This window comes from Gossypium arboreum, chromosome 11, assembly GCF_025698485.1.
Source record: "Gossypium arboreum isolate Shixiya-1 chromosome 11, ASM2569848v2, whole genome shotgun sequence".
NCBI classification, from domain to species: Eukaryota; Viridiplantae; Streptophyta; class Magnoliopsida; order Malvales; family Malvaceae; genus Gossypium; species Gossypium arboreum.
This window is the reverse complement of record NC_069080.1, coordinates 4,626,381-4,643,088: the sequence shown is the minus strand read 5'-3', so window position 1 is coordinate 4,643,088 and position 16,708 is coordinate 4,626,381. Positions and strand designations below refer to the sequence as shown.

Here is a 16,708-nt window from a genome sequence, read left to right as displayed (position 1 = left end):
TTACATTTTAATATTATTATACAATTTTTTATTTAAACTTATTTCTTACATATTTTGTATGCGTTATTATTATTAATTTCAAACGGTACATTTTTTTCTTTTGTATATTATTTTAAACATATAATAATACTCTAACTACATAATTTTCACATAATAAAAATTTAATTAATTTTAATTTTATTAAATATCATGCAAATTCTTAGCTTGCAACGTTACTAACGATTAATTATACTTTTCATTAAAAATGTTCCCGAAACGAGAAATGAAAAATAATGCACATATAAGTTATCCATTACAACATAAATATTAATTGTTTTATTATAAATAAAATAATAAAACAAAGATAATAATATTATTAAATGAGATTTTATTATTATTTTAAACGAAAATAGGTGATTTTGGAAAAGTTTTAGAAGGCAATGAATGCCAAAATAAAAGTTTGATAATGTTAATTAATGAAAATGAATATTATAAAAAGATTATGTATGGTGTGTAGTATATTTTATTAGATATTGTTAATTGCTTAATTTAATTAAATGTTAATCCAAAAGTTAAATCTCATAATTTGGATGCATGAGTTTCTTGTGATCACAACATGTCAAACGCATGAAGCTTTTATTAGTAATAATATTAATATTAGAAGCAATACCTAATTAATTACATGAATTAGTTGTGAATATGGAGTTTATAAGAATGCCAAAGCAATGGCATGATATATTGGTTATAATATAGATTCCATCGTGTTAAAAGCATGTCAAATTTCTACCCAGATTTTTGGTACAAGTGATAGCATAATAATTATATCGTGGTCGTGGATATTATAAAGTAAAAATGTAGAGTTATAAAATAAATAGGTTTGAGTGTAAGTAAAAAAAAAAAAAAAAAGTTTTGGTATGATTGATAAATGCAAAGATTTTGGATTTTAAGTATTTAGGTTCAAGATTTATTATACATAATTATATATGCATATGAGTCTCTAAGTCTAATTATGTGTTATTGTCACGTGTGAGTTTTAGTTCATTTAGTTAATCTTAATATAATTTATTCCAATTCATAGTTAATTCTTAATTCATCTATATTGTAATAATTTGATTATACACTTTGTGATTCCTTAAATATATAATTGTATTTATACTTGTAAATTAATAATAATTTTGAACTAAAGTTTGAGTTCATATACTATAATTTTCAATACACATTCATTTTATATATTAAAATAGATTAAAAGGTATTAAAACCTCTAATTTTTTCAAAAAAAGAAGAAAAAGAAAACAAATAAGACCCTATAAGTTTGCACTTAACTGAGCCCTTAAATGTTAAAATTATAATTAATTAATCTATTTGGCCATTAAAGTTAATGATAAACTATTATAGAGTAATGACAATTTTTTCTAGGTGTGATAGCTAGAATTGTGTCACATGGCAAAAAAATGATATTTTATATTTAAAACATAAAAATATAGAATATTATAGAATATTAAAGTATAAAAATATATAAAATTATTATAAATGACAAAAATTATAAAATTATAATAAAATTTCAAAAATTAAAACTTATTATCATAATAAAAATTTTAAAATTACATTAATAGTTAGTGTGCAAATGAAAAATAGTTAGCTTTTTTATATTTCATATATTCAGAATTTATCTTGTAATTTTATGTTTTTGTAATATTTTAAAACATTTTTAAAATTTTAATACATCTTAATTTTTAATATTTTCTAAATTAAAAAACCATTTTTATAATTTTATATATTTTAATTTTTTGCATTTTAATATTTTTGATAATTTTTATATTATTATAATATTTAATAATTTTAAATATAAAATACCAATTTTATTATGTGACACAATCCTAACAAGTCACGTGACGAAAAGTCCTCAAAAAATATTATTATTACTCTATAATGATTGATCGTTAATTTTAAAGGTCAAAACACCTATTTAATTGTAATTTTAACATTCAAAGAATTATTTGCATAAAAATATAAAAATAAATTTTTTAAATTCAGTAGCTTTTAAAATTCATTAACCATTAAAATATCATAGACTTGTACCGAGAAAATCATCAATAGATTAAGAAAATTTTCACTATCTTTTTTAATTACACTTTTATGTCTCCTAATCTCTTGCAAAACCCTCAATGATTAGTCTCTAAAAATACTGTATTTTTTCCCACTATCATTATAATATATGGATAAACCCCCCACAAGTTTAAGGATATTTTCGATTCATGTGCATGCCATATCCCTCAAATATCAACTGTTTTTTAAAAATTTTTAAATACCCTTATTTAAGAGTATTTTAATTTATTTTTATAAAAGAATAACATTATAAAGAAAATAAAATGAAAGGCCAGAAATGGGATAATCAAAGAAATAAAATAAAAAGAAGAAAGGAATCTAACGCTAGAACGACAACCATCCACGGCAACACGAAGACAATCCGCCTAAGGGCCAGTTCTGCATTGCATTTCAGAAGCACTTCTGGCTCCAAAAGCACTTCTAGAAGAAAAGTTGTGCAGAATAAGCTGCTTTTGGTTGAAATTTTTAGCTTTTCAGAAAGTACTTCTGAAAAGGAGAAGCTAAAATTTTTAGCTTTTCCTCTTCCAAAAGCACTTTTAATACTTAATTACTTTTTCACCCCTCCAATAATATAGTACTTTCTCTTCTTTTTTTGGTACTTAATTACAAATGTGTTAAAATCATTAATTAAAAATAAAAAATAATTTTAAAATACTAATTACAAATATTTGATAGTTATATTTAAATATTTAAAATATAGTTTATATATTCTAATTAAATTTTATAAATAATTAATATTTATTGCTTAAAATATTTAAAATTTATATTTTATATATTAAAATATTAACAAGAAGTTATAATAATTTTTTATATTCTTACTAAGATATAATAATATTAACTAATTTAAATATTATTTAAATACATATTTGTTACTTTATAATAATATATTTAAAATGGACATTTTATTTCTTAAAAGTACTTTTTAACAGCAATGTTAAACACTCAATTTTTAAACCAAACTTTTCAAAAACACTTCTCAAAAGTACTTTTTCATAGCATTTTTCAAAAGCATTGCCAAACTAACCCTAAGACTTTGAAATTCGCTTCCTACTCCGTACTAACAATTTCAGATTAATAAAAAATCGGATCAAATCATAGGCCAAAATCGATTTCATTGATTAATAGATGTATATAAATCGTATATATGAAATTTTGACAGTATTAAATATTAACTGATTCATTGTTTTGAATCCCTACCGTTTCGGGAATTAGCAAATGGGCAAAAATATATAGGATGAAAATTTGTTTTTCATTTAATAATATTATATAATACATTTCAAGTTGTAGCCTATTTATCATGTGTTCAGAGATGAAAGTAGAAAATTTTGTTTAGAGGAATTAAAATTAAAATTTAATTTTTATAGTAAAAATATAAATTTATTATTTGAATAGTCTATATTTTTATAATTTTAAAAGATTATATTAAAATTTTATTCTTTTTAGTAGGATTAAAGTGTAATTTTACTTTTATTAATTTAAAATTTTAAAAATTTAAAAAGTCTAAATAAAAAAAATTCATTTTAACTACACCCCTTATGTGTTTAGCTTATTTGAAAATAATCACTATCCAAAACATAATTATAAAAAAAATTAAAAATTCAATTGTTTAATATAGTTTTCTCAATTTTTATACAAGTGTTTTTAGAAGCTGCAGGTATAAATATATGGATTAATAATGATAATTATATAACTTATTCTGGATCAAAATAACTTAAGATAGAATATAATGTAAAATAAAAATATCTAAAAATTAAATATAATTGAGTGAATTTTATAATTTTTATAATTAAGTGAAAAAAATATAGTTGAATCTTATTATTAAAAGATGCAGGCAGAAATGTATTTTATGTAATTATTATCCATAAGTTACCTTATGAGTTGATTATTATTAAATGAACAACAAAATAAAGCAAATTAAATCGATGGCTTTCCTTTCATAAGAAATGAAGATGGTATTTCTACCTTACTCCTTTAGAAAAAAAAAACAAGTTAATCATAATTTTGATTAAAAAATGAAACGCTAAACTGAACTATTAGCACCTAATAAACGCACCCACTCACTACCAAACTAACCCAACCCCACGAACCCTTGGTTTCGATTTCAACCTTTTTTTTCTCCTTTAAAACCATTCTTTATCTCTCCCACTTTCAAATCCCTTCTCTAGCTATCTCTATTTCGCTTTCCCTGCTATTCCAAGCCATTTTTATCTTCTTTGTTGTTGCTTGAAACCCAAGTAACCGTTTCGTGAAGCTGCCAACCGGCACTGGAAAGCTTAGGGATTCATGAGTTGCAACGGGTGCCGAGTCTTACGAAAAGGATGCAGCGACTCTTGTATTTTACGTTCATGTCTGCAATGGATCGACAATCCTGAATCGCAAGGCTTTGCTACTCTTTTCGTTGCCAAGTTCTTCGGTCGTGCGGGTCTCATGTCTTTCATTTCCGCCGTTCCAGAACCTCAACGACCTGGTATTACCGCTAAAACCTCAAGTTGTTCTGTTTTCTTTTTTTTTTTCATTTGATTGTACAATATGTATTCTGAAGTCTTTGTAATGAAACTATCGATCAGCTTTGTTCCAATCACTGTTGTTCGAAGCTTGTGGGAGAACAGTGAATCCCGTGAATGGAGCCGTCGGACTTTTATGGGCCGGAAACTGGCATGTTTGCCAAGCGGCGGTTGAAACTGTTTTACGGGGAGGAACTCTACGGCCGATACCTGAACTTCACGCTCCGACAGAATCTAATGAAGCATCCGAAGCTGCCGGTACGGCGGACATGTGGAAGTTGCAAGAAACAGCGACAAGTCTGAACTCCAACTGTCGTTTTTCCACTTCAAGATCTAAAGTTTCATCACATAAGCGTAGAACCATCGGTGAGTTGAAGAAACTACAACCGTCCGATCTAGATCTTTGTTTGACTCCAAGCTTTAAAGGAAACCGAGTGCTGGATAATAGACGGCCCGGGACTCCATCTTTGATCTCGGATGAATCTGTCATGACGGCGACGTGCACTGAAAGTGGGTTTGCAGGTCAAGGGAAGTTACTAAACTTGTTTGTTTAATGAGGCAATAAAGAAAATAGCTTTTCTTTTTTGGTGAATCTAACGTTGAAATGATCTAGTGTTGCTGTAATGTTCCTTTTCTACCCCAATCATTTCTTTTTGTAAATGATTTTTGGAGGCTTTAGATTATTTTTGCGGCAAGTTTTCTCGGAAAATTCATTTTCCGACGAGATTTTTTTTTTGGTAAATTATCAGCACATGTTTCTTTTTTTTTTTCAAGTACTGTATTAAAACTGTGAAAGAGAGAGAATGAATATGCCGATAATCCTTAAAAATTTTCCAATTTTGTTACTAAGTGATCTTTCCTTTTTCCTCGTTTTCGTGACATGAATAAAAAAAAATGTTTTTCTTTCTTGATCACAATTATTTTTCAAAATATTACTTACAATTTTAGGTGAAGTACAGTTTGAAGTGAAATCAATTAAGGGGGACCAATTTTCTGTCCTTACGTTCATTGCAGTTGTTATAATTGTAAAAGAGGTTATCAAGATCAACTGTAATAAATATTAATAATATTGGTTTCGAAAATAATGTTAAAATTTTTATTGACAATAAATATGTATATAATAATGATAGTAACACTGCATGAACCAATTAAAGCTACGGAACAAAAATTGTGCTCATCCTAAGTCATTTTCCAACACCAAATTTCTTCAATGGTCACTGCGTCGTGTCCCCCACATTCCAGAAATAAGTTCAAACTTTTTTTCTCCCAATTACCCGGATTCGGACAAATAAACGAGTGTATATCGATTTTATAATTTATATTTTTATCCAATATAAATACTTAGAAAATAAATAAGAAAATCACGTAACTTTCAAATTTCATTTCTAAATTCTGAAAAAAGGCAAAGGGAGAAAACAAGCACTCGTCTACTTTTATTTTTCTCGTAATTATCCATAATATTAAAAGAAGAAATTTGAGAATTTAATTGTTGGTAAGAAATGGGGACCTTTCGGCGCTTAACAGACAAGCTCATTGGCAGGCGGCTTTTGCCTTTTGGAGAATGCAAAGAGGCGTACGTGCAACTAATAGCTTCGTCAGCTGTAACTCCAAAAACGAATACTCTTAAAAATATTCTCAAATTAAAAAGAAATATAATTCATTACAATTTGAAAGTAAATGCATCAAAATATTTAGTCAAAATGAGTAAATGATTCTTACACATGTTAATGAAATTCATGCCAAGGCAACATTTTAATAAAATGAAACAGTGTGGATTGTTTTTTTCTTCTTAATTAATTTATTCTTTTAATTTCTTATATCCAGTCCACTTAAGAGTATTATCCATTCTATTCTTTCCTCATATCATGGGAAATGATGGGTTCCACATCATCACATCACCGCATAAATAGTAGAATATAATACAATAATTATTCATCAAATTAATAAAAGATTTGTTTAATAAATACTTTTTTATTCTTATAAAAATTGGGGAGATGATGGATTTTGCAGAGTTGCACCCTAGCATATGCTGTTTATGTACAAAAAAATAAAAAAAGGTTTATTGAATGAAAATACTTGAGGGATTATCAGATTATCGAAACATAAAAGTATCATTATCAATATATATTTACATTAGTTTGTTTATGTTACATTAGTTTGTTTATCTCATTTTAAAATATAATATTTTGTTGTTGAGTTAATAATATATAAGATTATTTAAAAATACATTTTATAAAATTGTTCTTATATTTTTTTGTTTTTACACTTTATAACATTTTTTATTAAATAAGTTATTTTAATTTTAATTTTTAATAATATATCATCTTTTATTTTTTGATAATGTATAATTATACACTGTCAATATATCAAACATAAATATTGTATATAATATATCTTAAACACAATTATAACATGAAGTAAATAAATAAACTAATTGTCTTATTTTAAGAACATAATAAACTCCATGTTTAGTACATGGTAACACAAAAAATTAAAATGAAATTAATAATAAACATTTTTATCAAAGGGATAAGAGAATGGATTTTAACCAATAAAAAATAAAACAACACAACTATTTAGTAACATAATAAACATTTTGCTATTAAAAACCTTTTAATTCACATAAAATTAAAATGATATATATTTACTACCAATATTAAAAATATAATAATCCCAATATGCAGACAAAGGCATAATAATACATTTTTAGGATTGGAGGGGAAGCAGCGAAAAGATGAGGGAGTGATAGGAACAATTAATTATTTAATTAGTTGTAAATGACTAGCTTTTATGACTGCAAGTGGCCAAGTTGGGGCAGCACCCTGAAAGTATATGTGGGGCCGACGTTACTATCCTTCGTATTTTAGGTTAGATTTGGTACCAACACGATAAAGAATAATCTTTAAAAAATAACATATATACAATTTAAATATATATATAAAAAAAGTTGAGCATTTATAAATAAGTAATTAGTCATAATTAATATAAATATAAAATAACTTGAGTAAAATTATAACAAAAATACGCTAATCGTACAACACTAGCACTCGGCTTTTAAGCTTCATATTTACTTTTATAAAACAGAAGTACTTGATTTTTAATACGGCTAATTATACTATGCTAAAGATGTTATCATATGTTTTCATAAAAATGATAAAAATATTTTTTATTTCACCGTATAGAATAACTGTCCTTTTACGTTTATGTAACATGATTAATCATGTTTATTAAAAATATCATACTTACGTATTGTGTAACAAAAAAAAAAGTTATTAGACTAGATCTAATGTAATGTTAGATAAGAAAAAGGAAAGAGATAAGGGGACAGAGAAATGTGTAAGACACGAGGAGTTCACGCGAGGAGAAAGCACCGGTCCGACGATAAAAAGGAAACTGATGAAGAAAGTTGTGAGGAGAAAAATGGGGATATTGGAATCAATATAGTTGTGGGTAGCCTCAGATAGTTGACGTGAAAAAAAAAACCAGAAACATGTAGTGTAGCCCCCAAAGCCCGGGGGGGATATGTTTAATATTTGAATTATTTGCTGACGCTGGGGAATGTTTTCTTGAACGTCAACGTCTGTCTCTCCTTATCTCTTCAACAGTTAAAACCAAATGCATTCGTTTATGAATTTAGCCCTACATTACCAATAACAAAAAAAAGATATTTATGAACAATAAATAGAATTATATCTAAATCAATTTAAAACAAACTACTTAAATTAAAGATTTTGCGAGTATGCGCTAAAGTATGATAATGGAGATTGAATTATGGGATATAACAGATTTTTGGGTGAATGTTTCGTTTTAAATGTTAAATTGTGGGGCATTCTCAATGGATTGTCTCTTATTCAAGATAAAAGTTTTGAGGTTGTCATGATTCAAGTAGATAGTTTGAGTTTAAAATATTTAAGATTCATCATCGACTGATTCAAAATTTACCCTTATTAGAAAAATTCATCAACTTCTAGTGAATGTTGGGCATTGAGTCATGAAACACATTTTCAAGAAGTTAAATGAAATTACAGACTGTATAGCTAAATTGGCTTTTGATACAGGTTAAAACCTGACAGTTTTTGACAAAATCCCTAGAGAAGTGTTAGTGTTAAAGCAAGTGTTAACTTTGCTCAAAAGTTTACTATATAATTAATTTGTATTAAGGTTTTATTTCAACAAAAAAAAAAAGTTTTGCAAACGCATTAAACATAAATCTAGGTCTACTTGTTCGAATTTAACCTACCATTTCTATATTTATTTTTAAGTTTGATGAATCTAAGACCTTTGGAATGATTATTATGAGCAATTTTGACTTGAAAATGGGATTATACCAATTTAGAGGGCCTCCAATTCGACGTAACAAGCCCAAATGAAGTGAAGATTGTCCGTCGCTAGCTAGCTTTTATCCAAACATTAAACATTTCGGGGCTTATAGTATCATTGGGTTTTGGCCTATTAACATTTGGATTTTAGAGCCTATTCCAAGTCAGCATTTAGGCTTTTTAATTTGTAAGTAAAATTTTATTTATTCAATAAGCAAACTGTTGTTACAAGTAAAACTTGGAATCAGCTGGTTACTATAAATTATACAACTTTCTCAGCTAGGCAACTAATGGAAACTATACAACTCTCTCGTTTACAGTTAATCCCCAATTATTACAACGAAAACAAAAAAGTTGTACTAACATGCTTAGTATCAAAAAGTCTTATCTCTTACTACTCCCTCTAAATGATTGAACAAAATCTGACATGACCTTAGTGAACCATTATGCATCTTCTTGTTTCTTTCTTGTCATATCGAGTACAAAAAAGAATTCCAAGGCAATAAAACTATTAATTTTACTTTCTCCCGACTTTTAAATTATCAATTAAAAATCTACTTTATTTTACTTACCACCTCAATTTTCAAAAAAAAAAAATCCACCTCAGGTCAAAACTTATTGTATTCGGATTACTTTATTATTTCTGATAACAAATTCCAATTAACCTAAAAATTATTATAATGTACATTGTGAATAAAATAAAAATTCCAGATGATATCTTGTATATTTAGGGTGTAATGAAATAATAATAAAATAATTAAAATTACACTTCATATAGATGAATTCATGATTTTATTTCAAGGGACCAAACTTCTAAATTTGAACAACATTTTTTAACATAAAAAGTGTTAATGTTTTTCAAATTTTTTTCTTATCAAACAAATCAATTTAATGTTTTTAAAAAATATGAACGATCCGTTATAAAATTTAAAAGAAAAAAATCACATTATACAAAATTAAATATTTCTTTTCAATATGTAAAAAAAACTAATAGTATACTAAAAATTCAGTAAATATTATTATAATTCTAAAATTAAATTAAAAAATTGATTTTAATCACATTTCTCAATACTATGCATCTTAAATTACACCTTTCGCTTCTTCAAGGCCCATCATACATTAATTTTAGAATTTGACTTTAAAATTCATATGGAATCTCTAAGTTTAGTCTTTCAAGGCCTAAACTAAAAAATACTTTGTTAATATAAAATATAACTTTATGACTTAAGGGAAGAATTATATGAAATATAATTTAGTCAAAGTAGACTAATGTTATATAAAGTAAATATAAAATATAAAATAATTTATAAATAAAATTCGAAAACCTAAAATTTCAAACTTCACATTTACCTGTGAATATTTTTCTCTCCAGCAACTATACATGGAATAATTATTTTTAATCTACACTGGTTTACATCTTTCTTAAGTTTTAAGCTTTAGTTCTAGCTTAGGTGGTTTATAGTCTTTAACTAAGTTTCAAAATTATAGTTTTTAATTAAGTTATAACAATAATAATAATAATAATAGATTTGAACCTTTTGTTATCCTTTTAAAAATAATTTTGATTTAAATGATCATTATTATACTAAAAATTATGTTAAAAAATTGTGTTTCACCTCACTAATTTTACTTCTGAAAATAATAATTTCAGAACTGATGTATATATAATGTGTGATTAGTTAATTTAATATCCATTTAAGACAATAAAAAAAATCCAAGCTTCTCTAAGCTATGATTGGGTGGATTATTTTGGCTAACACCGAACAAGTTCATTACTCAAAGTAGAAAAACTGTCCCTATACCCCCCTTGTTTTTCTTTCTTTCTTTTTTAATCTTAATAGCTCAACATTCGAAGCTGGTGTTTGTATATCTTTGGCTTCCATATGTTTTGGGTAAGTTCCTCAATACATTTAGAAATTTTATATGAATACCATGCCAACTGGTCTTTCAATGATCATTAATTTACTACAAAACATATGTTTTTATCAGTTTGGGCACCTTTAACCACATGCTTTCATTCCTTATTTACATGTTTGTTATTTTGTTTTTAAAGCTTTCTTAACCGGAAGGTATTATTGCACAATACAAACACGATACGAAAAAAAATAAATTACGATGTGATATTAAATATAATATAAATATATAAATGTTTCAAAATTTAAATAATATTAATGATTAATATATTAAAATTTATAAAAACACATTAAACGCGAATTATTTGACAATTCCAACTGGAAAGAATTCCAATGAAGAAACATGGTCTGAAAATTTCTATTTACCCCACATGTCTTTTAGTCTTTGTATCTCAAAGTTATGGAATCTTCTTCAGAATTCTCACAGTTTATATTTAAACCTTAATTCCTTAACTTATATGATTCTCCTTTTATGGTTTCCATAGATTCTTCTTATACTCTTCTTTAACTGCATGCATTACGATAAATTGTAAGCGACTAAAAAATGGATTGATATAATAAATTATTTACGGGGAAAAATGGCAGCGAAAAGTTTGTCTTTCTTTGATTCTCTCCCAAAGTGTAACTATCTTAATTTCATATACACAATTTTGAAAGCATATAAAAGGATTTAATTATGGAATAATATTTGATGAGTTTTAAATTTTATAAATAATATAAAAATTATATGAATTTGGTCAATTTTATATTATAAAAGTATTAATATGTTATTATATATAATATATTAAATACAATTACCATACAAGTACATAATTGAAAATTTGTCTTACTATAACTTGCAAAGATTTTGGCTGCTATAAATACTTTGAGGGACCCTTATCACATTCTGTCTTTCTTAAACATCAAAATACCATAGGAATTACGGACATACAAAATAAGGCATGTATTGGTAATGATGTGATGGTATAAAAATTTTGAAATATAAAATAAAATACGAGTATGATAGGATACAAAATAAAAAAGAAATTGAAGTAATAACTTATCCTTAAAACACCCATTATTTGCTTTTTGTTATTATATTACTGCTGGCCATATTCAATTGTGGGACAGCTTATCATAACTATGTTTTAACTGTATATGCTTTTGGATTACGAAAAAAAAAATAGAATGTAAGATTATTTAATTTATGATAATATTGTATATTATTTTATTTGATTAGTTTGATTTAAAGGTAAGATTTTGTTATTTTATTGCTGGGATGTAAAATTATTAAATTTTTTTAAATTACTGTTGTAGAATTTGTTTATATTATTTATTATTTATTATAAAATGGTTGAAGTTTATAATATTTATTCTACTGATAAATTAATTCATATCTTTAGTAAATTAATTTCAATTTTTCAAAGAAATAAATTGAAACCGGGAAATAATTAACAATAAGTAATTAGACATTTTTACCAAAAATAGGGTTAAACATTTTTTATCAAAATACATGTTGTTTGTTATGATTTAAGGGCAACCAAAATTATAAAAAAAAATATGGTAAATTATTATAAATGTAAATTTTAGGTAGAGTGAAATAAACAAAATTTTATTTTTACATAAAAATAATAAATATATAATCCACATGTTACTTAAAAATATCAAACAATCGACGAATTAATTCCTTAGATTTTATTATTGTTTCATTTTATTTAAATAAAATGAGTTAAAATCATTAAAAATAGAATAAAATTATAAAAATTTCAGTTAGTATGGGAATTTAATATTAACTAAGCAAGAGTTGGTATTAAGACTATTTTTATATTTTAAAATTTTGATATTATTGGGAATATAAAGTTATTATTTCAACGTAGGAAAACCTTATTTGAGAACATAACTTTACCTCGAAAATATCAAATTACTTAACTAAATGCACCCTAAAAATCAGTATCCTTTGTCAACATATACTTATTATTATGTTCTTACAATTGAATCCCACCTAGATGGAGAAATGAAACCGTACCATACATAAAGGTGTTTTGCTATAGTTGATAAAAATCTTACACTTAGCAGAGAAAGCAAAAGGGAAAAATGAAGAAGAAAAGAAAAAGAAGACAACCTGAAAAGGGCAAGAGAAAAGAAATAACTTGTTCATGATAATGAGAAAGAAGTTAAATGTCATATGGCCCATGTGTGAGTGTAAGCGAAAGCTTAAAAAGCCATTCAATCCCCCACGCCTCATTACATGACAAAATCCCAACTCCCACATATAGACAAGCCCTTGGCCGGCTATCCGCACATGCCACCAAAATCCAACCCTAGTAGCCCACCTTTTCTCCTTATCCTTCTTTCTCCTTTATATTGCCTCTCACACTGTTCATCTCTTTCTTTGATTGTAACAGGGTATGTTTCGAATCACTGTTTTGCTGTTGTTTCGTTGTATTCCCTATCTTTAGCATCTGAAAAGGCTAAGCTTTGTTTGCAAGAAGGGTCTCTTTGAAGTTTGAACAGTCCCTTTTTAAGTTTTTCTTCTTGAAGAACATAAAATCATCACAAAAGCTGAACTATCAAATTTTTCTGTAATTCATTTGCAGATATTTCCGAACTGTACTATAATTTGGTGTGGGGGTTTTTTTGTCACTCTATTCACCAAAACTTTGTGGCTCGTTCCCCAATAACAAGGTAACCACTATTAGTCTGGTCTTTTTCTGTTTGTCCTCTCTTCTGATACTATCTGAAATTCTTGCTTATTGCTGCTTTGTTTTTGCCTTTGCTCTACTCTTGTTTTGATACTCGCTTTCTCTTATTCTCCATGATGCAATTCACTGGAAACCCATCACATTCCTTGCACCAAATCGCTCCATTTTCGATTCCAACCATGAATAAAAACCAGATTCACCAAGCTCGTCCATGGCCTGGATTCCCTACCTCAAAGGGTTTAGCTAGCTTCGGTGATGCCAATTGCATGGAACAGCTTTTGGTCCATTGTGCAAACGCAATAGAAAGCAATGACGCCACACTTGCGCAGCAAATCATTTGGGTTCTAAACAACATTGCACCACCAGATGGTGATTCTAACCAGCGTCTGACATCTGCTTTTCTTCGAGCTCTCATTGTCCGAGCAGCCAAAAGTGGAAGCTGCAAAATGCTTGCAGCAATGGCGAACGCTCATCGCAACCTTTCTGTAGAAACCCACACTTTTTCTGTCATCGAGTTGGCTAACTTTGTGGACTTAACCCCATGGCATCGGTTCGGTTTCACCACAGCGAATGCGGCAATACTAGAAGCCGTTGAAGGGTATTCCGTCATTCACATCGTTGATCTAAGCTCGACATATTGCATGCAAATCCCTACATTAATTGATGCCATAGCTAATAGGTTCGAAGGACCGCCACTGGTGAAACTTACAGTTCCTGGTGTTCCGAAAGATGTGCCCCCATTGCTTGATCTTACATATGAAGAGTTAGGCTCCAAGTTGGTTAACTTCGCTAGGTCACGCAATGTAATGCTGGAATTTAGGGCCGTCCCTTCAACTCATGCCGATGGGTTCGCTTCTTTGATCGATCAACTTCGTATTCAACATTTAGTATATGCAGAAGCTGGTGAGGCTTTAGTGATAAACTGTCACATGATGCTTCACTACATACCAGAAGAAACTTCATCTCCTTTACCCAATACAAACTCAAACCCTTACACTTTCCAACCAACTTCGAACCCATCACTTCGAACAATGTTTCTCAAGGCGCTTAGGGGATTAAACCCAACAATTGCTATCCTAGTAGATGAAGATGCGGATTTGACATCGAATAATTTGGTATGCAGATTAAGATCTGCATTCAATTATCTGTGGATACCATATGATACAGTGGATACGTTCCTTCCAATAGGAAGCAAACAAAGGCAGTGGTATGAAGCTAATATTTGTTGGAAAGTAGAGAATGTTATAGCTCATGAAGGTTTGCAGAGGGTGGAAAGGGTTGAATCAAAGAGCCGATGGGTGCAGCGGATGCGAAACGCTGAGTTTAGAGGGGTTAGCTTTGGGGATGAAACGGTTTCGGAAGTAAAAACAATGCTTGATGAACATGCAGCTGGATGGGGATTAAAGAAAGAAGATGATGATCTTGTTCTTACTTGGAAAGGCCATAATGTTGTATTTGCCACTGCTTGGGTGCCTGGTTGAACAGGTTTTTTCTTTCTTTAGAAATTTATAATATAATAAATGAATTTTCTCTTGTATTATTAATCTCTGATCATCTATAGAAAAGTTGAATAATGTTGTATTCCCAATAAAGTATTATTTTGTTCAATATTTGCACATATATAACTTTCTTTAATATGGTAACCTTATATTTTAGGTCAGTTAATTCTCATTTGTTTAGAAAAACACGATTTTCGAAAAAAACTGAATTTAAGAATCTCTTTTACACAATTGAAGTGAAAATTAAATTTTGAATATTTAAGTTTAAATTTCATGGCACGTAGTTATCACGCAATATTATTTCTATTTTATATCTATTTAGTTCTATTTTAGAATTACTTAAACATAAGTATTTATAATTACGTTGTAGTTATACTTTAAAATTTTAAAAGAAAAATCCTTACAACCATTTGAAAGGAAAGGTTTATTGGGTTGGCACAACTAATCTCATGTAAAAATTGTTTCAAAAGTAAAATTTTAAATGCATGGTGCTTGTAAAATCATTTCAAAAGAAAACTTAAAAGGTCAATGACATGGTGGTTAATTGAGTGCAAATGAAAATCGCAAAATAAATATATAGTGATCATTCTTTAGATACACGGCCAATATGTTTATGTTTATGTTTATGTTTATGTTTATGTTTATGTTTATGCGAAAGGATTAAACTAATTCATCTCATTTTCGAATCGTAGACTAGTAATTAGAGTTTTTTATTTAATATAAATTTAAATCTTATCTTTTTTATCATCTCCATTCTCTTGATTGGAAGAACAATTCCTAACACTAAATCAATCACCTGAAGATGCTTTCTTGCTACGTCTAAGTCTATTCACAGCTTGTACCCTTAGGAGTGCATTGATTCTTGGGAAAATATATATTTATCAAAGAAAAACAAATATGTCGAGAGAAAGTTAAATAGGTGCGATCTTCCAATTATTTATTGAATTATAATATAATTTAAATGGTAAATATATGATTTTAGTATTAAATATAGTAATAAATAAATAAAATACATGTATTAAATTTAAGGGTCGTTTAATTTATTTTTTATTTTTAATATTTTCTCAAAACATATGACAGCATTTCACTTTTGTGAATTAAATAAAATTTCTTAAATTTAACGATACGATGTTTAATGAATGCTTAATTTATGATTAATAAGTTATACAGATACTAGTAGTTAATCATTGGATTTCCTGAAATTTACTGAAGCCGTTAACTTTGAACTCCGACTTCGGCTACGGTTAATCTGACCCTTCAGGCTTTCATGCATGAAAGTGTGTTGACCGTGTACTTTCATATCTATTCATGTGTTTGTTTGGTTGATTTCATTCCTTCAATAAAATATTTGGTACGTTACCCAGTAGTATGATATCCCTAAACAAAAATCTACATTAACCTTTCCTCCAATCCAATAAGAGCCTGCCACGTTGTTAGATTCTCCTCTTACACTCCCCACATTTCAACTTGCCTTATAAGAATCTCCTCGATATTTCCAAATACACACAAAGAAAAACCGAGTTCCGGTTGGGATAAAATAGATGGAGTTGTAATTGAATTTGATTAGAGAATCGAAACTAGTAATTTTAATTAAATTTTACATTTAAGATTTAAATACAATATAATTTAAGTATAATTGAATTTAATTTTTATTAATTGGCCAATTTTATTTTTTTTAACTTTTGTTGTATATTATCTTTGTTTATA

General features: G+C 27.6%; 2 protein-coding genes across 2 annotated transcripts; both read left to right on the top strand.

Annotated features, from left to right (window-relative positions):
- The first annotated feature begins 4,151 nt into the window (after positions 1-4,151).
- LOC108452304 (LOB domain-containing protein 39-like) lies at positions 4,152-5,418 on the top strand. The gene is made up of 2 exons (XM_017750081.2): positions 4,152-4,552; positions 4,653-5,418. Exons 1-2 carry the CDS (start codon positions 4,369-4,371, stop codon positions 5,141-5,143), a joined length of 675 nt encoding a protein of 224 aa, XP_017605570.1. The 5' UTR covers positions 4,152-4,368; the 3' UTR covers positions 5,144-5,418.
- Positions 5,419-13,575: 8,157 nt separating this feature from the next.
- Positions 13,576-15,104, top strand: LOC108452100 (scarecrow-like protein 32). Its single transcript, XM_017749843.2, has one exon. The coding sequence runs from the start codon at positions 13,616-13,618 to the stop codon at positions 14,981-14,983; it is 1,368 nt and encodes a 455-aa protein (XP_017605332.1). The 5' UTR covers positions 13,576-13,615; the 3' UTR covers positions 14,984-15,104.
- The last annotated feature ends 1,604 nt before the right edge of the window (positions 15,105-16,708 follow it).